At 46.8% G+C, this 24,256-nt stretch overlaps 2 protein-coding genes across 2 annotated transcripts in view; one reads left to right on the forward strand and one right to left on the reverse strand.

Annotated features, from left to right (window-relative positions):
• Positions 1-1,501, reverse strand: part of LOC113483413 (P2Y purinoceptor 6-like) — a 3,878-nt gene extending 2,377 nt beyond the window's left edge. Inside the window, exon 1 of the mRNA XM_026854948.1 lies at positions 701-1,501. Coding sequence (XP_026710749.1) covers positions 701-1,501 — 801 coding nt within the window. The remainder of the gene's footprint in view (positions 1-700) is intronic.
• Positions 1,502-4,705: 3,204 nt separating this feature from the next.
• The window catches only part of IQCJ (IQ motif containing J), a 178,256-nt gene continuing 158,705 nt past the window's right edge, over positions 4,706-24,256 (forward strand). Inside the window, 2 exon segments of the mRNA XM_026854949.1 lie at positions 4,706-4,738; positions 6,243-6,269. Of these exon segments, the coding sequence (XP_026710750.1) occupies positions 4,706-4,738; positions 6,243-6,269 (60 nt within the window).

The raw sequence follows: 24,256 nt of genomic DNA on the forward strand, positions 1-24,256 counted from the left end.
ATCCCTGGAGGGGTTGAAGAGTCGGGCTGAGCCAGCGCTGAGGGGTCTGGGGGAGTTGGGAACGGTCAGGGGGAGGGTCATGGTAGGGCTGGAGGAGCTGCAGGGGCTTTTCCAACCAAGATAATTCTGTGATTCTCTTAATGTTGAGATGACTGCTTACCTCTGCTTTGGTGTCTTCCTCAGTGATTCACTATCATTTTTCTTTACAGTTCTCTTTGCAACTAGAAACAGTAGATGGGCCCTTTGGAAAAGCTGTTTTAGCTTTACTTAGTCACAGCTGCCCCAGGAAATGATGGCAACTTGCCCCTTAGTCCTTCATAAAAGTATTCTTGTGTTCTTCATCCAAATTTGTCCTCACTAGGGGAATTTTTCACTTTTTTTTTTTTTTTTTTTGTCATTGTGCAGGTGAGTTTTATGGCTCTTCTCCAAGTCTCATAGCCCGTGAAGCAGAACAAATCTGCAGGAATGGGCTTCCTCAGCAAGGGGCAAGTCTTGCTGGGGCGTGTGTCCCCTCTGTGTTCACAACAGGCCTGGCAAGAGGACGTGCCTTGGGCAGTCTCAGCTCCAAAGCAAGCCTGGCTCTGTTAGTTTGACCAGAAAGAAAGTAGAGGAGGGGGTTGATGCAGCTGTTAAGGCTCACCAGTGGCCTCCAGATCTTGTAAAGCAAACTCCAGCGCTGTAGGAGTTGGCAGTCACCTACCCGGTACACACGCACGAAGAGGTAAATGCTGCGGGTGATGTGAAATGGCAGTAAACAGACAGCAAAAAGCCCACAGACCAGGAGAATGGTTCGGATCGACTTGGCTCTGGCGGCGCTGCTGGTGGGGTTGGTGTCCCCGGCGCAGCGGGTGAGACTTCTGATCATCAGAGAGTAGCAGACTACAACGATGAGGAAAGGAAGGAGGAAGCCAGATGCGGTTAGAGCCATGCCGTAGGGGAAGTAGCTGCGGAGGTTTTCGGGGCTCGTCATGTCGTAGCAGACGGTGTGGTTATTGATGAGGCCAGTGCGAGCGTAGGCAGAGGTGGGCAGGAGCTGCAGGAACACCAGTACCCAGGAGGCAGCAGCGCCGGCGGCAGCTCGGCGCCGGGTTCGGACGGGGAGGGAGCGGATGGGGTAACAAACGCCAAGGAAACGATGGACGCTGATGCAAGTCAGCAGCAGGACGCTGCCGTACAGGTTGGCGTAAAACAAGAAACGTACCAGCTTGCAGAGCAGCTCCCCAAAAGGCCACGTGTCCTGCAGGATGTAGTTGATGATGAGTAAGGGCAAAGAGAAGAGGTAGAGCAGGTCCGCCACAGCCAGGTTCACCAGGTAGATGGTGGTGCAGGTCCAGTCCCTGGCGCGGCAGCAGCTGAGCCACAGCATGGCTCCGTTGAGGAGCAGCCCCAGCACGAAGACGAAGCTGTAAGTAAGGGGTAACAGGATATATTTATAGTTTTCCACGAGAGGGCACAGAGCCGTCCCCACGGTGCCGTTCTCTGTTTCCTTCAGCCCCTCCATCGCTGGGTGCAGCTCCAGGCACCATGCGCTGCTTTTCTGTCGCTTTAAAGCTCTCCCTGCCAGAAATAGAAACACGAACACCCGACAGTCATTTGTCACTCTTGGCCCTCGTCTCTTGCCACCTCAAAGAAATCTGTAAAATCCTCATTAGAGCACGCTCAAGCCTCTGAAGGGACAAAGCTGCAATGGAAATGGTGCGTCACTTGAATTCAACCAAAGCAGCGACTGCTGCCAAGGCTTGGTGTGTGCCCTCGGGCACCAGCGCTCTGTCTCAGGGGCAGTTCAATGAAGTTTTTTTGCAAATGCAGGCTCTGCCACGTGCTGAAATTCCCCTGAGCTTCGGTTACTTTAGGGGGGCAGTTGAGGGAAGGGCTCAAGCCCCGCGTGTGTTTTACAAGAGGCGGTGCCCCTTGTGCGGCGTTGCACCCAGGTTGGTTGAGGAGAGGTGAATTTACAGCTTGCCCGTAGCAGCAACAAGAAAACAAATGTGATGGATAGTCACAGGCAGCCTCGCTCGGGGGCAGAGGCTGAGCCAGGCCGGGCGGGCTGGGGAGGGCTTTGCTCTAAATGTGTGTTCATTGCAAGCTGAGAAAATGGGGATGTCGCTTCCCTTTTCCCAAAAGGGTGAGGTAGAGGTGGTTCTGTTTTCTGGTTAGTCCCGTTTAGAAAATATTCATATAATTTAATATAATATATTTTTTTAAGTTTGTACCCCATATACTTCCCAAATCTCCCAGAAAAGCAAGAGAACCAGGAGGGGTTCGTTAGCAGGCATCCCATCCTAAAGAGGGCAAGGATCAAACCAAACCAAGAAATGACTGAGTGTCCCTTAGTTTTAATTTAGGGGAAAACCTGGTATCTTCTGCGTGTGGTCAGCGGAGCCAGAACCGTGGGAGAGTTTTCTCCTGACAGGAAGGACGATGTGCGTATTCTGGCGAGCCTCTCTGATTTTATCTACTTGGGATGCTCGCTTTACACTCTCATGTCGGGCCCTGTTTGGGTTTGCCTCATGTTGTAAATCAACAACACGAGCCCCTTGGAGCATCTCTGAGCTCCTGGGTTATTACATCGCTCCCGAGACGCTCCCTTGCAATGGTCCTGGCCCCTGAGTATGGAAAAGCATTTTAGCCCTCACTAGGTAGTTCTGTAAATAACCAACTTAAATATCTCGAAATCAGTAACTCATTGCTCGGCTTCTGAATTATCTCAGCAATTTCTTCATAGTCTGCTTTATGTAATTTGAGCAGCAAACTTTCACTCGAATATCTTCATATCTTTTCATATTTTGACCCTTTGAAAAACTGCTTTGTGCGATAAGGATACCACGTCCGTGGAGTTAACTGGGAGCTGCTGCCCAGGGTTGCTGGGGGCTGCTCGCCCTCTGAGGGTGGGGGTGTGTGGATCTGGACCAGTACATGAGATCAGGTGGGAAATTAGGTTTATTCCGACCAAGGCTCCTGTTTTCTGGGTTATCTGTCACTAGAGGTCAGCACTGCAACGTTAATATACAAGAAAAGTTTTCTGTATTGGGACAAAAGGTCTTGTTTCAGGGCTGCAACTGCTGTCATTCGCTTCTGTCACTTATGTGCATGACTCTAGAGGTTTGTTTCCAAAGACAAACATTAATACCAACAGTTTTCACCAGAAGGAGGTTGCTTTTATTTCTTCTCATGCAAATAAAACAGGGTATGGTAATTAAGTGACCCAACTTGCCTTTTTAAAAAGCTGTATCACAGAACGGCTGAGGTTGGAAGGGTTCTCTGGAGGTCACCTAGTCCTGCTCAAGCAATCGTAAATGTGGATGTCTATCATTTCCTGAAGTATTGGCCCATTTGTGTCCCCTGTCGGCTGCCCGAGGCTGCTGAGGTTTGCTGTTCAAACTCTACTACAGTTGTCTTCGGCCCAATTTTCAGAAAAAAAGAGAATCTGGCTGAGATGCCGGTTAAGTCTCAGGGCAGAGCTAACTGCTGCCATCTCAGCATCAAGGCAGCGATGGCTGCGGCCGTTGTCTCGTCTCTTTGGTGGCCCCTGGTTCACACAACGGGACGGGTGACACCGCAGCCCCTGCCCTGAACCGGAGCTGTTGACTGGCAGCGTTGTCATCCTCAGCAAAAATCCCTTTGACCTCAATCGGATGTGTTTTGCGAAGCCTGAAGTTGTGTAAAATGCTGTAGGTTTAAATTCTAGCTGGAGTTACCCCTGCTGTCATTCCCGATCTAGACGAAGCAAAGTTATTTAAAACAACTCTCTCTCAAAAAAAAAAAAAAAAAAAAAAAAAAAAAAAAAAAAAAAAAATTCAACCTTCTGGATTGGATGGAAAAGAAAGGAGTGGTCAAAAAAATCCTCAGATTTTGCTGTTGAATTGTGTCCTTCATAGAGAAGTGTGATGCATGCTCAGTGGTTTCTCCTGTACCTGTGTGCATGTTCAGGCACGAGAAATGCTTCTGACCCCTTTCGTGATCCGGCCTCGGTGTTCCCATCGCAAACCCTTCTTGTTTTCTGTAATTTCTCTTCTACCAAGAGCTTGTCCTTTTGTTACAGTCTTTTGTGTAGCCGCAGGATAGAGAAGTTTCTGCTGCGTGAAATCTTGGTCCAACCAGGTAGTTATGCCCCCCAAACCCCTCAGTTCTCTTGAATTTGTTTCCAGGCTGGGTAAATTCTTGGTCTTCTCCGTTTCCTTGGGAGCGCTGCGGTCCGTGTCACTTCGGGAATAATTCACGTTGGAGACCAGCGCGTTACTCGGTGTGTTGCCGAGTGGTTTTGGGGGGTGTGTTGTGGGGCAGCTTTGGCTGATCTGGCTGGAAAGCTGCCGCTGGAGAGGTTTCAGCTGGGTCCTGAAGCTGGACCTCACCTTTGGAGGAAAACCTACATATCCATCTGAGGGTATCTGTGGATTTAAGGCTGAGATTTTTGTTCTGCAAGCAAAAAGGTGGGGCCTTCTGGCAAACAGAAGGAAGGAAATAGTTCCTGTTCTGTTTCCTCTGAACAAGTGAATTTTACTCTTTCTGGTATTTTTATATAGCGTCTGTGGATCTGCAGACATCAGGCTGTTCCTCAAATTATCAAAATCTATGTTACTATCTTAATTAATTGGTGTGTTTACATATTTACGCAGCTCTGTCTGTAGATATAAACCAGCTGTTGATGTCAGTAGTTCAGAAATAGTGGAGCTGGCATCCTGCATTTCTCTTGTCAGCCGAAACGATGATTGAACATAACTGGCCACTTCAAATTAAGGTAAGTGAACTAACTACCTTATAGCAGCTGGGTGAAACGGCTCGCTTATGGCCGCTGCAAATCCTTGATAGGATCTCGGATGTCACTTAAATGCTTATGGGAAATTGGTTAACCTACTTAATGCTAAAGACTTAAGGGCTTGGTTTAAAGTTCCGCTTTATACACGGAGCCAGGGAATGTCCGCGGGTGATCATTACAGTTTTAAAAAATATTATTTTATGGTTTTATATACGCATATTTTGGGGTTTGTTTTAGAGTGCAGCAGTGGGAAGAGACCAGCTTAGATCTGTTGGTCGAGATGAGCTCTGCTGGGGAATTGTCTCTGAAAACCTCTTTGCAGCGTTCCCCGCTGGCCTCTTCCACGCTGGACGGTTTTGCGTGGCTGGTGGGCGATCTCTTACAGTCAGTATTTTTTGGGTGGATCAACCTGCTAACCTGAGTTTAAAACCATCTTGTTTGGCTTTGTCATTGCTTTAATGTGAGCAGGCTGACTTGGGATGACCCTCGTTTGCTGTCCTGCATTTCAGACCCACCTTGATTACGAGGTTAAGAGTAAAACTTCACTTACAACGCTTAGGCTATCAAAAACTCTATTGCTGAAGAGAAGAGCTCCCAAAACCGGATTTTTTTTTCTAGTCTTTGTGTATAAAATTCACTTAAAATAATTTTTAGTGAGACTAGAGGTGATATCCCGGTGTATGAAATCTGCCAGAAGTAATTGATAAACATACGAGAAGCTGAGTGAAAATTGAAGGAAAGATACGGCATTGCCAGGCTTCATTTAAATACAAGAGCTATGCATTTAGATTGATGTATTTTTATGCCAATAGATTCTGACAGAAATATAGTGATATATAATGTATTGACTATAATGTCAACATTATTTTAAAGCTGACTTGAGGAAAAATATCTCGTTGTTAGTGCTGAGATATAATGCTTTGTTCTGCTGAAGGAGAAAGCCTACAATCAAATAACCTCCTTCTCAAGACCCTTTGTAATGGCTCTTAAAATGAGCAAGTTACAGCGGAGGTGACCTATCTCAGGGCACTCTGTGTCCTGAAATTGTTTTGGGACTTCCAGGGCAATGGCAGACTTTACAGGAGGAGCCTGTCCTGTGGTGCTGAGGCTGGGGCTGTGCTGGGACAGCCCCGTGCTGCGGTTTGTGCCTTTGCCCTCTGTTTTTTGAAGTGTCCTAAACTTGTATCCCCACTACTCAGCAGGCCGGCCCTTGCGCTGGCCCTTCGTTTTGGATGCTAATCGCAGTTTACTACGTTAAACTAATGGGTTACGAGATGTCAAACGACTTTATTTTGAATTTTACTTTGAGGTCCTTCATGTTTTTTTGACTTGTTCCGGAGCTGACCTTGCTGGAGGTGGAGGAACTACGAGGTGTTTTGGGGTGAAAGGATGTAGCTATTCACTGACTGAACGGTGTCGTGCAAATGGGATTCACCTTTTTTTCTTTACCGCCTCTGCTTTTTACCTTTTGTTCTGAATTTTCCAGGTCAAGTCTCGGGACGTTCAGGACCAGGTTAGTTGGTGTTGGCTGTAGCCACTGGAAGTTGGTGGAAGCCGCCGGCTTGCGGTGGCTCTGCCTTTCTCAGTCCACACTTCTGTTTGTCCCAGGAGGAATCTTCCAGCCCACTTCTGACTTAGATCCACTTCTTCCAAATCCTTTTGTATTTGCTTTATTTGGTTTGCTTAAAAACAAACCAAAAAAAGCAAAAAAACCCCACCCAACCTGAGAAGCTGCTTTTCCATTAAAACCACTTTGCAGCGTGCAGCTGACTGGTGCCTCTGCATTCGCTGGGTGTAGGGGTGGGAGTCTGGCTGCACAAGGATGGGGATGCTGCACAGGGGTGGCTGCTGCACACCGGGCTTGTGCTCTGGTCCTGCCGTGAGCCATCATGGCAGAGGCGTTGGGTTAGCCGAAGGCTTTTCTTCTGTTCACTATGTCGTTAGCTTGCGCTTGGTCTGTTTAAATTATGCCAGAGCGTACCAGCTTAAATCTACCCTTGCAGATTTCACAAGCTTTCATCCCTCCTTACCCTTTCTAGTGAATTATTCTGAGGGTGTAGAATGTGTGGAAGTGGTTGTGGCTCGTTGCTCGGTGGTGTAGCCGAGAGGCAAGGCGCTGTCTGTGGCTTTGCTTGGAGCCTGCTGGTGACGTGCCACCTTGGAAAAGCCCCTTAGGCCGGCAATGCTGAGTTTCTCCACTTAAGTGGCCCCCCGGAGCAGATGTGTTGAGCCCCTGCAGCTCCAGGAACGCTGGGTAAAAGCTCCACCTTCCCCCCAGCACCCACAACTCACGTCTACGTAGGTTTTGGGCTGAAGCCAACCCAGGGAAGGGGAGTTGTCAGGAGCAGGGCTCGGCGGGGGCCCGTGACACCCTTGCAGCGGGGCCGTGGTGCTCAGGACTGATGCTTCCACCCAGGCTGGCTCTGCCTGAACCACTGAACGACACGTTAATCATTGCACATACTCGTTATGTGACCATAACGGCGTTATGATCGCGTCTATAACTCTATACGTTTTGGTACGTTGGGTGCTGTGACTTTTCTATTCACGTATGCATTGTTTTAAAAGTGTCAGATGGAGAGCGCTAAACATAGATGTAAGTTTTTCCCTTTGCATGAATTTATTTTCTTCTTTCTCATTTTCTCCTGCATATTTTTACTTTCACTTCGTACAGGCTGCTGATATAAAGGGTTTATTCATGAGGTTAACCTAATTACTGTCTTCAGAAACAAAGCCTGTTTCTACAGTGAATATCCTTTTGATATCCATCATCTGAATATTGCCTAATAAAGTTAGCAAATGGCCTCCAAATGAACCAAAATGATTCAGTATCTCATCTCACGAAGAATGTATTATGGTTTTACCGATAGTGACAGAAATGTTTAAAATTCTCAGTGCGTTGCTTTGCTGGGGGATTAATATGCATTTTTCTGTCTTGAGATGAAAAACACCGTCTGGATTTAATGCAACACTTACAAAATTGCTGATGTGAGTCTCTGTTAAAGCTATTTTATATACACACTGGAGAGTTTACCAGAGACAACTGGAAGGTTCACTTTGAGTAGCTCCAATATTTGTAATCCGTAACTGAAATGTATCCACGGAGTTGCAAGACTGGAAGGCGTGGATTTTAAGTGCCTTCATATATTTTCCTCGCTTGGAACAAAGGTGGTATATTTTCCATGTAAGCAAAGCTCCTTGGAGGTGAGTATGCTCTGGGGAGATAATTAAAAGATCAGTGTATACTGACTGATTGGGTTTTGACCTGAGCAGACGTTCTCTGTCCGCGTGTTGCGGCGGCCGAGCCTCAGAGTGCACGGCTGGTGGCTGGATCCCTGGGCTGGCTTAGCTGCTGCTGGAGCCGTCTCCGAAGACCTCAGTGTTGGGTTGACATGGGGGATAGTTTACATTCGGTCAGACTTCTCTGGCTTTCATGTGAACGCTGGTTTAGAAACCTGCCATAAAAACCTGTTTCAGCCCTTTTTGGTACTTGTCTCAAGAGAAATATTCCTTACTCTACTCTTCCATTTGTCTTTTTGGGGAGAAACGGAAGTGGTAAGTGAAGGCAAAAGTGACCTTTTACCCTGTCAAGATCATCGTTCTATTAAGTGAATTCTTGGAGAACAAAATTTAGATATAGTTTGCCTTCCTGAAGCAACAACCCAGCTAATCCTGTTAAAAAGGGTGTAACCACCAGATTTCGATGTTCTCGCTGCTGCCTGCCTGCTAGATTCTTGCAGGTATTCGTGAAGAAGGCTGGGGGAGTCTTTATGTTCTTAAATCATCCGTCTTTACTTGGACTGGAACTTATTTATAAATAACAATTATATCTTTATTGGAAAATATTAGTTTATAGGAGAACATTTCAGAGAGCATACTGACGGACTGCCTCGTTCCACTGAGTGCAGAAATCCGGCATTAAGCGATGATGATGTTCGACGCGTCCAAAGGAAAATCATTATTTCAGTTACTTCTTAAATAGCTCTCTGGATTGGAAAGAGTATCTGAATTAATGGTAGTTTGGCCTCATTATATATTAATGGGCTCCATCTGATTTATTTTTTCTGGCAGTTATCCACTTGCAAGATGTATTACGCCTGACTGTTCCATTTCCCCCTGCTATTGAGTGGTAGATGGTGGATTAGTACCTCGAGCCAACGAGAGAGGCTGCATGGCAACAGAATGGGATCTTGCATCATTTTTAATGGTGAGTTATGGGCTGTCACACAGAATATCTGGACACACTTAATAACTTTCTGATGACAACTGTAACAGACGTAAAGGTACGTGTTGTCGCTGAGCTGCTAGAGGCAGGCTCCCGCTCGCCAGATGCACCTGAGTTGCCTTTGTGGATATTTTTGTAATTAGAAACTTTTTCCTAGCTCCAGCAGCGCTTGAATAAAAAAATTGATCGCCTGGAATTATATTGCTGAATATTAAAGTCGGTATTTATTTGCAAGAGTCACTTTGGGGTGCCTAATTTGTCCGCCAGAGCAAGGTTTTCTGCTCAGGCTGCAAAATGGTGCAATAAAAATCAGTGATTGATGTTTATTATCAGATTAAATGGTTTAGCTGTGGGGATCAAAGTTATAAATTACAGCCCTTCCCAAGTTGTGATTGGCCACCAGAGATCTTTCTAAGTGCCAGCGTTTTTTTAATGAGATCGTATATTTTTCAAGGCCCTAACGGTATCAACTTTTGTAGTTTATGGAAACTGTGTTTAAAATAACAGCTTACCGGGTGTCAGAAATATTGGATATGTTTTATATTTGCTTGGACAAACATCCCAGAGGGGAAAAAAAAAAAGCATGACTTAAAAGCAGAGGGTTTATTTCCCCAGCAGTCTGAGGGCTCAAGGAGCATGAGGGATGCCATCCTTTGGCTCTGCGCTGGTGTTATTTTTGCTGCTTCTGTTTTTTGGTCATTTTACCACAAACGTGGGGTCTCCACGTGCAGCAAATGCAGCTGCTCTTGGGCTGCCTCCCTGGCATGCTGCAGAGGGGAACCGTAACCTGGTTATTCACAGAAATTAAATGTTTCCGTTCCCGAGCGTCGTGCAGAGGCTACAGCATTAGTGTAGTTTTGGTTGGGTCGAAGTTTAATGGTCAGCTTTATCCTTGCTGGGCGATTGGCCCCTGGTGACACCAGCATTTTCTCCCACTGTTCGCCGAAGTAGAGGAAACGGATATTTCTCTAAACGGCAGAAAAATGTAAACACTCTAATATTATTTGCTTATAGCTGGTGGGCATGCCCTAAATACCAGAAGCATAATATTCAAATAATAGACTTTTGATGAAAGGAACATTGAAATAATTCTGTTAGATTGCTCTTAAGCTCTGTAGCTGAAAACTGGCAAAGAATAGCTAAAATTTAGTCTGCCTTTAGAGAGGACTAAATTGTATTTTGTTATTTGCTATGGGAGATGTATAATTGGGGTAAAATCTTAACGGTGAAAGCATTAATCTCAAGTACAGAATTGTAGCATCGAAGGCATGACATTGTCTTCCCGTCCCCAGGACATTCTTTGTTAAAAAATAATTTGTTTTTACTCAAGGGAGGTCTTTTTTTTCTTTTTATATTAAAAAGTTGGGTCTTTTTTTTTTTCCTTGTGGCTGCATTTACTCTCAGGAGATTGTGATGAAGCAGCTCGGTTCAAAAGGGTCTGCGCTGTGCAGTCGTTTTGGGGAGGGGGGGTTCAAGGCAGCCTCTCCTCGTCCATTCCTCCTGCATCAGCACATCGGGTGCTCTTCCCTGGGCGTCAGGATAAAGGAGGGACTTTTCCAAAGGTGAGAAAATATTACTTAAAGGGATGTGTTGGCCGATTTGCCGCCGGTCGGGCAGGTGTATATTTCCCTCGTTTTATTGATGTGGGAAGGACTTGCCCAAAGCCCACCTGGGCCGTGGGGGAACCCCATTTCTGCACCCTGCTTGCTTCAGCATCGCTGGCAGGACACAGCTGAGTGAAGGAGTGCTTGTAATTATGGCAGGTTCATACACGGGGTGATTGGGTCCACTGTTGAGTCCAATTGGTCCGGTTGGTTGGTTTTTTTTTTAAAAAATATTTTTAAAGGCTAAAATGAGCGAAGGCAACCTGTGAGTGGTGCAGCGGAGGCAAGGCCCGATGTGCGGCAGGGATCTGGGCTGGTGCGGCAGAGGTGTGGGCTCAGCCACGGGGCGCTGGCATGGGGCTGTCAGGGCAGCTGGCCCTCCCTCGGTGCAAGCAGCATCCCTTGCTGCTGTAATTGCACCTTTACCTTGCAAGTCCTGGTGGAAAATTATTAAATTTCATAAAAGCCTGTCTCATTTTGAGCCCCCGAGGGTATCAATTAAATGTAATAATGGTAACTGCAGCTTTTAAGCAAATATGTAGGGTTGTTTTTTTTTTTTTTTTAAAGGAGTGAGATGAAGCCTTTTGCACAGCGTGGAGCTGAAGACTTATTTCCCTGTTCCTACCCCCTCGCTCTAAGTACAACTCCTGCAAAGTCTCAGAACCAGCTCTTTACGCCCAAGAAAAAGAAGCGGGAAGATCTTTAGGGGTTTCTTTGGTGGCCAAAGGCAGGTCCTGTCCTTTTCCATCGCTTAGCTGGGATACGCCCTGCACAGTGACCTCAGACCGCCCGAGTCAGCTATTGCAGTTCATCGTCCAAAATCTTTGGGAATAATTCACCATAGATGGAATTATTTTTTTTCTAGTGTTTTACCCAAAATGAACGCGCTCACCTCCCTACCCCACGCTCAGATGCAATGTGAGGATTTTTATACCTCGGGATATCTGTTTTAACAATAAATCAGTGTGGCCTACACACCTGATCTGGAGGTTGGCCCCTTCAGAGAGGGGGATGCTTGTTGCTGGGCTGCAGCCCCGACAGCAGCAGCAGCACGAGCCGCTTTATGGGAGAGTGGAGAAGCAACATACACCTTCTGCAAGGTTGCATCAGAGGGAAATAAAACACTGAAATTATCCTAATAAATTATAATAATTGTGCCTGGCAGCATGCGGTAATTTAAAATAGATTAATCTAACAAGCCTTAAATATGAATAAATAATAAACATCTTCATGCATTGGGAATCTTATTCTGCTGAATTCCGAATGAATATTAATTACTCCTCATAAACCCGATGCAAAAAATCGATCTGTGCGGAGAAGGCACAAGGTATTAAGTACACCAAATTGGACAGAGCCCAGATGAATATTCTCATCATCAATTAAAGTCGGATTACGCTGCCGCTCGCCTCTGTCACCAGCTGCCTGGTGATGAGAAGCAGGATTTCAGATGGGCTCTGTGCTCTTGCGGGTTATATTGGATTTGGTATCCCTTGTTTCCTGGCAGGGTTGGATGGCTGGCTTACTGCTGGGTGGGATGGCTCAGGAATTATCTAGTGTCCCTGTGAGAAAAGAGGAAGCCACGGCTGATTCCGAGCGGTGGCTGGTGCCGGCAGCCGGCACTCCCCCGTGCCACAGCACGTCCTCCATCCCGCCTGCGTGCAAATCCGTGGAGCTGAGCGTCAGGAGTCTTGCCTCCTGACTTCTGCAGGGATAAATACTGGAGGAAAAGCCTTCCTACCTGGCAGAATGACCCCTCGGGCTGCAGTGCCACGCTGGGTGGGGCGAGATGCGGTGCTCTGGTGCCTGTTGCGCCGTGCTTGCATGCGCGGGGAGCGGGGGGTTTCAACCCGAGCCAAACTGAGGACCCGCTCGGTTTTGAGTGGGAGCATATGGAAGATGGATGCGAGGGAACATCTGCACCATCTGCTGTAGGGGAGCTCTATCCTTCATCCTCACACCTCGCCGCGTTGCTGGTGTGTTGGGATGATATCCTTCGTTCCCTCCCGTTATCGCCGTTCTCCCAAGGCCAAGTCTTCCTTCAGCAGAACGCTTTGCTTAGCGGTAGGCTGCGCTGGGAGCTCCTCCCTGGAAATTTCCTCTGCTGCCTTTTTCCTGCGAGTGCCTTGGGCGAGTATATTTTGCCCATATGTGTTGCCTGTACAGGCAGGCGTTAGGATCTTGCGTTCAGTGCGCATACGCTGCGTGCCAGAGTGTAAAACAAGCTGGGAGGGATAACTCGAGTATTTGGAGATGCGGTGGCACCCCTGGGGCTGAGGTGGGGAGCCAGGGGGGGCTACTGGCTGTGGCGTGAGGCTGGGTGCAGCAGGAGTGATGCCTCTGTGGGAAATCTCTGGGTGAAACTGGGTTTGTGTACCTGCGGGCTCCGAGGGTTGTGGGGATGATGGTCTGCATCTTGGTTCAAATCGTAAAGCCTGGCAGAGTTAAATGAAGGTCACCGGCTGTAAAAGGTGACAGGGACGTTTTAAGATGTATCATAAAATAAACTGTAGCCTAGGAAAAGCTTACGATGGTATCTGCTGCAGGCTTTGGCCTCCATTTTAAAGCTGCCTTGATCTTTGACCACGGAAGCGATTCGCTGCTGTTGTACCGCCTGAGATCTGCAGACGCTGTGCTTAAAAGTGTTTGGAGGCTGCTGGTACCCTCGGGGTTTAAAGATAAGGGGAAGGACGAAAGGAGAAATACATCCTTGTGTCTTCCTGAGCCGGGCCGGGGGCTTGTTTCAGGTGCTCACGGGCTGAAGCGTGCGGGTAATGGGCATCAGGAGGGTGTGCGGGAAGGGGACGGGTGAGGAACACCGGGGGGGGCGTCGCTCCTCTCCCCGGGGTTCGTTCACCTGCAGATTTCTCTGTGCCCTGGGAGCCCAGGATGCTGCTGGATCAGTCTGATACCCGGAATGACGTGGCGGTCCAAGGAGTGACGCCGCGAATGTGTGCAAGGGGGGTGTGTGGTGGTGTACAGGGTAAACGCGCTTTGGCTGGGGATTGCCTAGAAAACTTTATGCTTTTCCTCTGCTCGTGTTGTCACTCTTTGGTAAGTAGAAAGGTCCTTGTGACCTCCTGCGTGTAACAAGTGTTACGAGCTAATTAAAAAAAACCCATCGGCCCCCAAATCTAAATAGCCCCCACTTCCCCAAAAACCAGCGATTAGCAGATGTCTGTCTTGCTTTCACCGACAGCTTAAATACCAAAGAAATCTCTTCCCTACTTGCAGCAGAATGTGAGAAGCTTTAGTAAATCAGCTTTCCATGCTGCCTTGAATGTTAGAGATGGACAAAGTACAGCAATATTTGTTCCGGTTCATGAACTGGATCTGTGCGTGCATCTTTTTTGAGTACTTAATAAAAGTTTTCAGAGCCTTTACATGAGAAAAGAATTTTTGAATGGAAACGTGAGACCTGAACTTCAGCCTGGAGCGAGAACCACCCCCTTGTCAGCACCCCAGGGATTAGACTTAAAATGAGAATAACAGATATTTAGAAGAACTTGAAAATACAGCGATCGCTTTAATGTTTTTTTATGAATTTGATGGGTTTGTGTATTTCTACTTAGGGATACTTTCGGAATTTCCCGACAGATCTGACCGAGATTACAAGATTTTTGGGTTAGCGCCTTTTGTGGGGGTGGTGAAGAGTCTTGGAAAAAGCCCTTTTTGTACACAAAGGGGCTTGCTAAGTAAAAGCCCTGCATAAAAAGATGATAAAAGGAGCAGATGATCTGGGGGCCAGTTCCCCTTCTGCTTAGAGCATCCAATGATGTCGTTTACATCTAAAGACACATTCTAGCAGTGACATGTTTTTGCCAAACCTGACTTGTTTCTATTTCATTTAATACGTTTCCCCAACCAGCAGATATTGCATTGGTGGGGAAGGAGGGAAAAGTCCGTTCTATCATCTGCGGAGTTTAGGCAGGGACAGAGGTTCGAGGAGCTTTGGACCGAGACCAGCGGATGCTCTCTCTGCAGATCCCTTCCCCAGGGAAAGGATTCCCAGCCCCGGCCCTGGGAAGCGGAGGGATGAGGATCCGAGAGAGGAGCTGGCTCTGGCTTACAGAGGATCCCAAAAGTCACTCGCCTGGGGTCTAACATCGCCGTGGCATTTCCTTCCTGCACTCAAGTATGTTTTAAAATCCGAGACACCCGTGGCAGTGTTGGTTGCTGGTTTCCAGCTGGTTCATTTCCATTGCTCTGGCTGCAATGTTTTGTGCCTATTTTGAAGCAACCATGGTGCCAGCCCTCGCACCCTTGCAGCAGCTCCACAGCAACCGCGTGCTCCCCAAAGCCACTGTTGGTGAAAGCCAACGATATTAAAAATAAGGAAGAAGCCGGGGAGAGTGTATAAAAAGGGGTGTTGTAAGACTGGAGGCTTATAGGTTTACGAGTGTCTTTAGGGAATGCTTTGTTGTCGCTTCATTAATTAAACGTATGGCATCAGGGTTTTTTTGAAGATGGGGAGTGCTGGGGCGAGGCTTGAGTTGCAGCAGCTCACGTGGATGTTGCAGCATCTGCGCTGCTCGGGGACGTGAGGCAAACCAGCCGAATTTTAAACATAATTATAACGTAGCTTGTTTTCATCCAGGGTTTTCTGGAAATAACCTTAAATCTGGCAGGTCCAATTAAAAAAAAAAAAAAAAAAAAAATTAAATTCTTGTCCTCCATGATAACGTGTAGCCCACCGGCCATTTTTTACAGTGTAGGGACACGGCTTGATGTGATGAGGACAGAAATCACTGAGATTTTTTTTTTTTTTTTTTAAAATCTGGTGCATGGTGATGTGAGCAATCGCTGCCCGAGTGAAGCTGTGGTGGCCGAGCCACGCTTGTGATGCCATGGGCTGAGCTCTCGGGCTGTTTCCTAGGAGAAAGCTGTGGAGCACAGCCTGCAGCGGGTGAACCTGGCATTCACAGGGCAGCATCCTGAGAGCTGCCTGTAACCTGTGCTGTGCTGCCGGGAAGAATTGGAGTAGCAACAAAATGGTCTAGCCTGGGGACTTTAAAAAGCATTTTTTTTTTATACAGATCCATTACCAGAGACTTCAAAGAGGCTGCGCTTTGGTCTTTATTACGAAGGGAACAAAGTGTTATGAGTTTGACCTGTCTGGAGAAGCTGCTCCTTTGCCTTGCTGCTAGGTAAGATTTAAATCCTGCTGCCGCATTGCATTGATCCCGAATAATGGCAGTCCTGATGTAAACAGTGAGTAGGTTTCTGTCACTCAAGTAATGAAATTACATATATTTTTGCTGTGAAAGAATTTATCCCACAGCTCCGTGTTGTCTCCGCAGGATGAGGAAGCTCCTTGCTCTGAGCCCAGACAGTACAAGCCCACATCTCCCGGGAAGAATGAATGAGGGGAAAGATGGGAGGAGGGCAGAGGTTTGGGAAAATAAATTCTTTAAGGTATCAGAGCAGTTACTTCTGTTAGACAAGAAAATAACGGGCTATTGCTTCTGTTGTAGGCTGTAATTCCAACAAAATGTCTCATGGTTTCTCTTTTCTGGGCTCCTTTAGTAACACCCTGTGTGGTTTCCCATTTTACTGAGCAGCTCTTCTCCAGCTTAGGGTGATGATCCTCAGCTGATCGTATATAGATTGTGTGGGCTTTGATTAGAAAAAAGTCAGCAGCATCTTTATCATCTCTCCCCATCCCAACCTATTTTGTGACCAAATACAGACTGCTTCTTGCTCCTCCCATGACCATCTTCTGTTGCTTTACGTTGATTTACATTTCTCAATTTCCAGCAGCAGGTGAGAAGATAACAAAATTTATAAGGTGGGAAAAGAGTAGTTTATGAGCCGAAGGCCCAAGTTCAAGAATAAGAAAGCACATTGTCCCAGCTCCGCAATGTGAGCCTTTGCTCTAGCTCTACCAGAGCTTTGGGACCTTAGTTTTGTTTTTTTTTTTTTTTCTTTTTTTCTTTGTAATTTCTAAATCCACATGAAGCACTTGGAACAGCCCGGCACGTAGCCCCGTCTCTGTGCAAGAGCGTTGCTCCCGGTGAGAAACAAATTTGTGACACCTGCAAGTTTGTCTGAGAGTTTTGTAGCGATATTTATTGTTTGGCAGAAAGCAAGTGAAGAAGACTCTAGCACAAAAATAAAACTCATAAACAGGCCAAAAGGAAAACCATTACAAACCCACAGCCGTCACGGCGTCTCCGCGCGTAATGAATGCCTTTTACTTGAAAGAGTGATTTGCAGTGTAACATTAACTGGCAAAATGTGTACACTCGGGTCGTAAATTCTCAGTAATGTGGAGCTCTGAGCAGTTAGCAAAACCCACCACATCTTTATAAAGTGTGGAAAGTATACTTAAAGTATATATCTGTATTTTCTACAGCGCGATAGTTTCACGTGCTTCGACCTACTGCGTGCAGGCAATTTGCATGTGATTTAGTGCAATACTTAGGCCAGGCATTTCGTGTTGGTCCAAGTAAATGAAGTAGTGCTGGCAATCCTTTTCGTTATTAATACGGCTAGAAGTAATGATTTCTGTACACCAAGTTGCAGGTTTTCAGCCAGCGGATCCCTAGTTAATGTAATGTGTTTGACCTTCACGCTTAGCGGGGTGAGCTCTGATAGTCTATCTGTTGTGTAATTGCCTTTTGATTATTATTCACCAACCCTGGTATTGTTTAATGGACAGATTAGTATCTCGTTTGTGAGCTTTGGTTCATAACCATGGCTCCACTAAACATCGTGCTATTTTGTCCTTAGCGAAATCACCATAGTAACGTTGCAGGGAAAATAGCGTGCCTTATATTTTTATCTTATGCTGAAATATCAGGGCTGGCTAATACTTTTCTTACTTTTGTCCACCTCTCATCTTGCGGAGGCTAGAGGAAGTGCTGGCTTCAAGATGACTGCAGTTTCTCCCGCGGATGTGGAAGATCCCGTGATGCTCGTGGGGCGTGGGAGCCCGTTGTGCAGCTGCTCCTTACACCACGCTGCTCGTGATCCCTTGGGCTGACCACCACAAGCCAGAAGAAGGACAGTCCTTGCTTCCAACAGCCGGCGATCAAATGGCACAAACCCAAACCCTGTTTTATGTGGAGGTGATTGAGAAACTGAAGAACAAAATAACTTCAGGGGATGGTGTAGAGTACTGGGGCTGTCTTGTGCTGCCCTGGGGGGTTTGTTTCCTGCAGAAGGTCTCTGCTCGCTGGATTCTGTGTCAGTCTCATTAATTAGTCACCGTGTTCGAGAAGCGTTTGTCTGTTTAGATGGGTGTCTTTCAAGATAAACTTATTTCCCCCCTTTCTTTCAAGGTGAGTAAGGACTTTAGTTCCCCAGCAGATCAGTGCACTTTTGGGGGGAATACGACAGCGATTTTGTTGGCAACGATTGCTGAGCTCCCTTATCTTCAGGTTCAAAGGCACGAGCAGCACAAACTGTGCTATTGCACCCCGTACACAGTGACCAAGAGCATCCTCGTCCCAGGGAGGAGCAGGGTCTGGGATCGGTCGGCCCGTCCCGGCGCTGATGGCTGGTGCCCATCGATGTTACATCCCTCTCCCCACTGCCCAGCCGTGGGGCTCTGGCGTGGGTTTCCCTGCTCGTTGAAGCCCGCTCTGCTGTGTTATGTGAAACGAGAGAAAGCTCTTGTTCAATAACACGTTGATAAGTTAAACTCTGTGATTCTGAAAATAATAATTGGGTTGCCAGTGTTTAAACAAGGGATAAATTATACGTGCTTTTTGGCATGCAATTTCACCCCTACTGGTCCAGAAACTCATTACAAAGGTAGGAGTGATCGCTAGCCAAGATTTCCAGCTTCCATTCTCTCTCCAATAAGACTTTATACTATTACGTTATAATCTTCGGCTGATATCAGCATGTATCATGCCCTAACTGCCACGGGTGATAAAACATTTGACAGTTTTCCACATCCCTGTTAAATAAAACCCAGTTACGGTAAATCAGCCGGAGCAGCGTCCCTTGGCTGGGTACAGAGCACGTTGTTTTTCAGCCTGAACCTCTCTGAGATGTGAGAGGAGATAAGGCGTGTTTCCCAGCCCCGTGCAGCGTTGCCCCTCAGAAATCCTGGGGATGGTTTCAGAAGCCCTTATGGCTCCCAAGGGAAGGGGATCCTCCTGCAGTGATTTTCCCAGGGAAGTCCTGTTGTGTGGGCAACCAGCCCAGTGTGGCCAAGCTGCGGTGGGAGGCTCCTCCGCAAACCTTCATTCCTTCCTGACCCCCTTGCCAAATAGAAATTGCCTGCTCTACTTGAATTATTTTGTTTTGATATGAAGAAGAATACATTAAATATGTTCCTTGAACTATGGCAGAACTGTGGGTCAAAAACGTGATGGTATTTTTGTTTCTGATCCGAAAAAAAATGACTCTCTGGGGTGTGTGCTGAGAGGTATCACACATACAGCTTCCACGGACAGAGCAGAGCTTTGGCAGGGGTTAGAAATCCCTCTTTGGTGTGATGATTTGTGACCGTGTTTCTGTGTTATTGGGTTGTCAACTTGAAAGAAAAAATACCCCTCTGCTTTCATTTATTATGCCTGGAAAAAAAGGCCCCTGTTGCTCTCCTTGCTCTTGTCTTGATTCATCACGATGTGTAACCCCGAAGCACGCGGGGAGGGCTGGCTGCATGCTGGGATCTCTGCCCCCCTCCTAAATACTTCTGTAAATTATGGTTTCGCTTATGGCAAAAGGAAGATGAAACCTGACCTCTTCCAGCTGCTCGCTTGCCACTTTTGAGGTACTTAGACGGGAAAATGGCACCCACATTTTTGAGGGAGAAGGCTCAGATATCAGCTGGGATGGTCCGAGCAATTCAGAGAGGGAGGAGAAGGAAAAGGGCCACCCTGGGCTACCCTTTAGCTTGGATTTTTCCTGTCCTGTGCAGGAAAGACACGGGTCCAAAATCATTAACGAAACCATCTGCAGACCTTACGTTGGCACAGATGGGCGTTTCGCTTCAGTTCTTGATTAATCAAAGACGAAAATGTGTGTTTCCCAGCTCGTTATGAAGAGAAACTGTTCCGTGGAGAGCAGTAAAGCTTGGTTTGGGGCTTGAAGAAAATCCTTTTCTCCTGGAGCATCTTGCTTGGTGCCGTGACCAAGGTCAAGGCTGCAAGTGTGGGATGAGGCCGAAGCGGGGCTGGGTGCTGTGAGCTGGGGAGGCAGGGGGCGTGCAGCTCCTGTCAGAGGAAATATCTGTGTGAGGAGTTTGTAGTCGGGGTTGAGATAGTTTGATATATTGATAAATAATAGAAAAACACTCAATTCATAATTGCTTACCATCAGGGTATTAATGCGTCTTCGCTGTTATAAAAGTAGTATTACCTATTACTCCCCCTTATTGCCTTCCTTTCACTTACTGTTCTTCTTATCACCTTTTTTTTTGTGTTTTGGGTTTTTTTTTGGGGGGGGAAATGCATTTTTAATAGGTTGCTTGAGCAAACAGGTGTCAGTTTACAAAAGCTTCTATATAGTAGAGTATACATCCTTTTCATTAGTTTCTCTTTTAAGCCTGGGTGCTTTGGATTGCTTGCACAACTCAGCGTTAGTGAAATATATCCAAGCAACACGCTGAGAGAGATTCCCTTAGCATAATGCATTCAAAATGGGGTTTAAACATCCTGCAGGGGAAAAAAAAAAAAAAAAAAAAAAAGAGCAAGTGCCGCGTGTGATTTCATTCCCAGGTCACGCTAAGTGCAATTACATTTATGCGGCTCTGAATCAGTTTCCTTAAATATCTGGGCTATATATTTAACTTCCCAATGGAAGGGCTTATGCTGTAAATGTTGAGGCCATCCAGGGTGATTAAATATTAAAAATGACATTTAAAGAAAGCCCCAGTTGCTGTGTGAGCTGAGCTTTCCTGGCTTTTGGCAAAGTGCGAGCTGGTAGCTAAGCTTTGTGTCTGGCCACTGATGCTTGTTTCTGTGGAATAAGGGGGAAATCCGCCACCAGGAAAACCCACGTTGGGCTTATGGCTCAGTGTCAGAGCCCTCTGCGTCCCCGGGACAAGGGCAATGGGTCGTGAGCTTTAATGTCATCTTGCTTTTCCCTTGCCCCGCCAGCATCTGGCCAAAAACTTCCAGCATCACAGAGAAGGGGAAAAAAAAAAACAAAAAAAACAAAAAAAACAACAACAAAAAAATATGGTTTATATATATATATGGTTTTGAGGGAAGTCCTGGTGATGGGAACAGCTTTTGTGAGCTCCGAGAAGGGCAGAATGATCCTCATTTACCGTCAACTTGCAAGGGGCTGCTTCTGCCTGCGAGCCTTGACCTGGGCGTGCCATCAGGCAAGTAGATTTACTGTGTGAGTTTCCAAAGAGCAAACCAGAACCAAACCACCCCAAACCCACAGCAGAAATGCTTTCCCCTGGCACACGTGCCACCTCCTCGGGCAGGAAGGTGTCTGGCTGTCCGTGTCTCCTCTCCCCACAGGTTACAGCATCACTGGTGGAGGCGCTGCTCCAGCGTGAGGGTTGTAATGAGTTAGGCACTGGGATCACTACGTTACGGAGCACTCGGTAAATTCAATCTTATTTTACGTAGCGTGTCTCTGACAAGTGGCGTGAAACTCCAGACAAAAATATGTGTCGAACAATTACAATGGTCCATTCAAATGCTGCGGCAAATGAAGCAGATTTAAGGAGAATCCTTAAAACAGCCTACTTGCTTCAGGTATCGCAAGGTAATTCATTCTCCTACAAGGAGCACAGTAATAAAGACTAAAGCTCTCCTGCCCAGGGTTTGACTTCTAGAGGTCAGGACTTTCATGAGGAGAGAAGTTGCGGAGTAATAATTCAGGGAGAAGGCGCCTTACCCGAATACAAAGTCTTTCTAGATGTAATAAAAATCCAGCGCGTGTGCAGCCCTTGGCTCTGTTGTAATCAGAATTAAATAGCCTGACAGGTACTGTTGATTTTTCAAAATTACATTTGTACTGTACTATTAAATTCTACAGCTGACCTAAACGCGAAGAGGAGGAGGGGGAGGATGGGGAGTGTGTGCGCAGGGGGGTGCCCAGACGAGGGGGTCTCGTGCAGGGACGGCCGTAGGAATGGGGGGGGGCACGGGCCAGCTCGGCTTTATCTCTGGCTTGGCCGTAGGGGTGCGCCCCAAATCCAGCCTGGGCTTCCTTGGGGAGCCGTGTCTGGCGGAGACGTGGGCAGAGGCAGCAGGAAAGCTCTTTTCTGCACCGTCCGATGACGCCAGGCATAACTTTCTTAATTACCCGCTCTGCCAAGGCTGACTCTTTGTCAGTCGTGAGAGAAAGCAGTTTTAAAAGTCAGAGATTTACGGGACGCGCACGCCCACGGGAAGGCTGTAATTTCAGGCCGTTGATTTAAAGGGATATAAATCAGGAGGGAAAAATAAATAGAATAGCTGTCAACTTTAAGATTGCAGGTGACACGCGTTTTATTTGGTTGGGGTTGGTTTTGGTTGGTTGGGTTTTTTTTGTTTTTTTTTTTTTTTTTTTTTTTTTTTTTGAAAAGTGTGTAGCCATCATTTGCTTTAAGTGGAAGCAATACAAATGGGTTGCACACTGATCTCTGTCCGAGTGGGAATGAGCTCCTGACCACATCTCATTTATTATCCTGCAAAACCCAAGGGTGTCTAGGAGGCTCGTCAGCCTGAAGATAAGTTGCTGCCTCTGCCATCTCTCATGACTCCGAGGTACTTGTGGTTCACTTTGTTCAGCAAGATAAACCTGTTGTAAGTGAAACGAAGGAGGCAGTGCGTGAAAAGACCCGGGATGCCTTTGCACACTGGTCCTGTAACTGTTGTGTTCACCAGAGAGGAGTGTGTGGAGAGGACAGAGTAAAATCTGTGGCTTCCACAGAAAAAGAAAAGAAAAACCAACTAAAAAAACCCGCCTAAATGACAGCTGTCACGCTATCACACAGAAGCCATGTACCGAGTCTGAAAATACCCGGCACAGCTAAAATTCTGAAATAAATTTTACAAACCATGGGAGAGAAGAAAAAAGTTGGTTTCCTGCCATGAGGGTGGTGAAACTCGGTACAACTGTGCTCGTGTTGGTGGCTTCGGCGACACGGTGGATGCACGCCGGCTTTAACTTGCCGTCTGGAAACGTCGCTAGTTAAACGGTGAAGTGTCCTCCTCGTGCCTTGTTCCAATAGGAAGGTCCTTGAGGCTTCTGGGTACCTCAGGTTTGAGAAGACCTTTGCGGAGTGGTTGAAAACCATTTCCTAAACCAGGATTAAGGTGCACGTTAGACTTCTGGGTTTACCCATGGAGCTGGAGGCCTGCAAAGCCGGGTGCAGGGGAGTGCTCCTCGGCAGGTCTGCTCCGTCGCTTGTAGTGTGACAACGGCCCCAGAGGTCGGGAAACACGAATTTCCGCCCCCTCCAGTGGGTTTCCGTCAAGGACGGGGATGACAAAGGACTCTTCTCGACTCAACAAAATTTTTTCAACCCCCCTGACGTGTTTTGACTCAGCAGGTGAGTTGCCACTGAAGTTTATCCACCGGTGGTCTTGGGGGAGACTTTTGCAATAAAAGTCAGTATCTGGGATTAGTGAGAGGTTTTGTTCAGGATCCTGTCAGATTTGTTGAGAGCAGATACTCCATTTTGGCCTGGATCTTGCACTTGAATATAGGGCTGCCCACAACTCCTGGTGCTTTTTCTTTATTCTTTTCTCCCACTATTTTTTTTTCCCCCCAACATTTATCCACTCGTGAACGTTGTGAACCAAATTTTTCATACGTTTTTATGCCAAATGATATTTAGATCTGCAAGAGAACTGTGGGCTTTTTATGTTATTGCCGAGGTTGCACCGAACCCGACTCAATCTGCATCTCCAGTAACACGTCCCAGAGCTGCAGAGAATATTTCAGCAGTCTGCTCCAAATTAATTTAACCTTTTCTTTTGGTTGCTCTAGCAGATCAGCCGAGTCTGCACACAATCCCGAACTGGGAACCGTCGTAATGTAAGACAAATTAAAGATGATTAAACACTTTCCTGCTTCCCAGGGTGAAGGGCAAGTTGGGACACCACGGTTAACTAATTGGTCCCAGGTTATGTAGGAAATACGTGGCATAGGAGGTACTTTAACACACACACCCCCATATGAGTCAAGTGTCCTATAATTGCATCTTCAGCTGGCTGGGGATAAATCTGTTGCTCAGCCGTCAATCTGATAATGGACTTGCTTGTTCCCTGCCCTCCTCGGAGAGCAGAATTCAATGGATGTGTTACTAGGACCACAAAAGCAGTGGAAAATAGTGATTATTCTTGCCTCCCCCCCACACCACCACCACCACTGCAGCTCTGATGGTTTGAAGGTGGAAGTGGTCTACTGCACGTCCTCCAAACTGGTAATAGCATGCAGCAGAGCCGATGGACTGACTGTGGGTGTGGGAAGCCCTAGTGCATAACTTGCTTTTAATGAGAAAGCATCAGTGGAAGAGTCATTAATTTGTCGGTACCAAGAGGCTCTGCCATGGCTGTTGGCAGCAGCAACGCGGCGCGTGTGGTTCCCCCCGGCGCGAGGACTGGAAGTTGATGTGGGCTTTGTCATATCTGTGCTTTTAGGAGGGCTCTAATGGAAAAGGGAACAGATGTTGTGACTAATTGTCTTTTTTTTTTTTTTTTTTTTTTCATTTAAGCTTCTCATCTCAAATGTCAAAGTATTAAAATCTCAGCCCAGGAAGTTACAATA

Source organism: Athene cunicularia (assembly GCF_003259725.1).
Source record: "Athene cunicularia isolate RWA chromosome 9 unlocalized genomic scaffold, athCun1 chr9_part1, whole genome shotgun sequence".
Taxonomy (NCBI): Eukaryota; Metazoa; Chordata; class Aves; order Strigiformes; family Strigidae; genus Athene; species Athene cunicularia.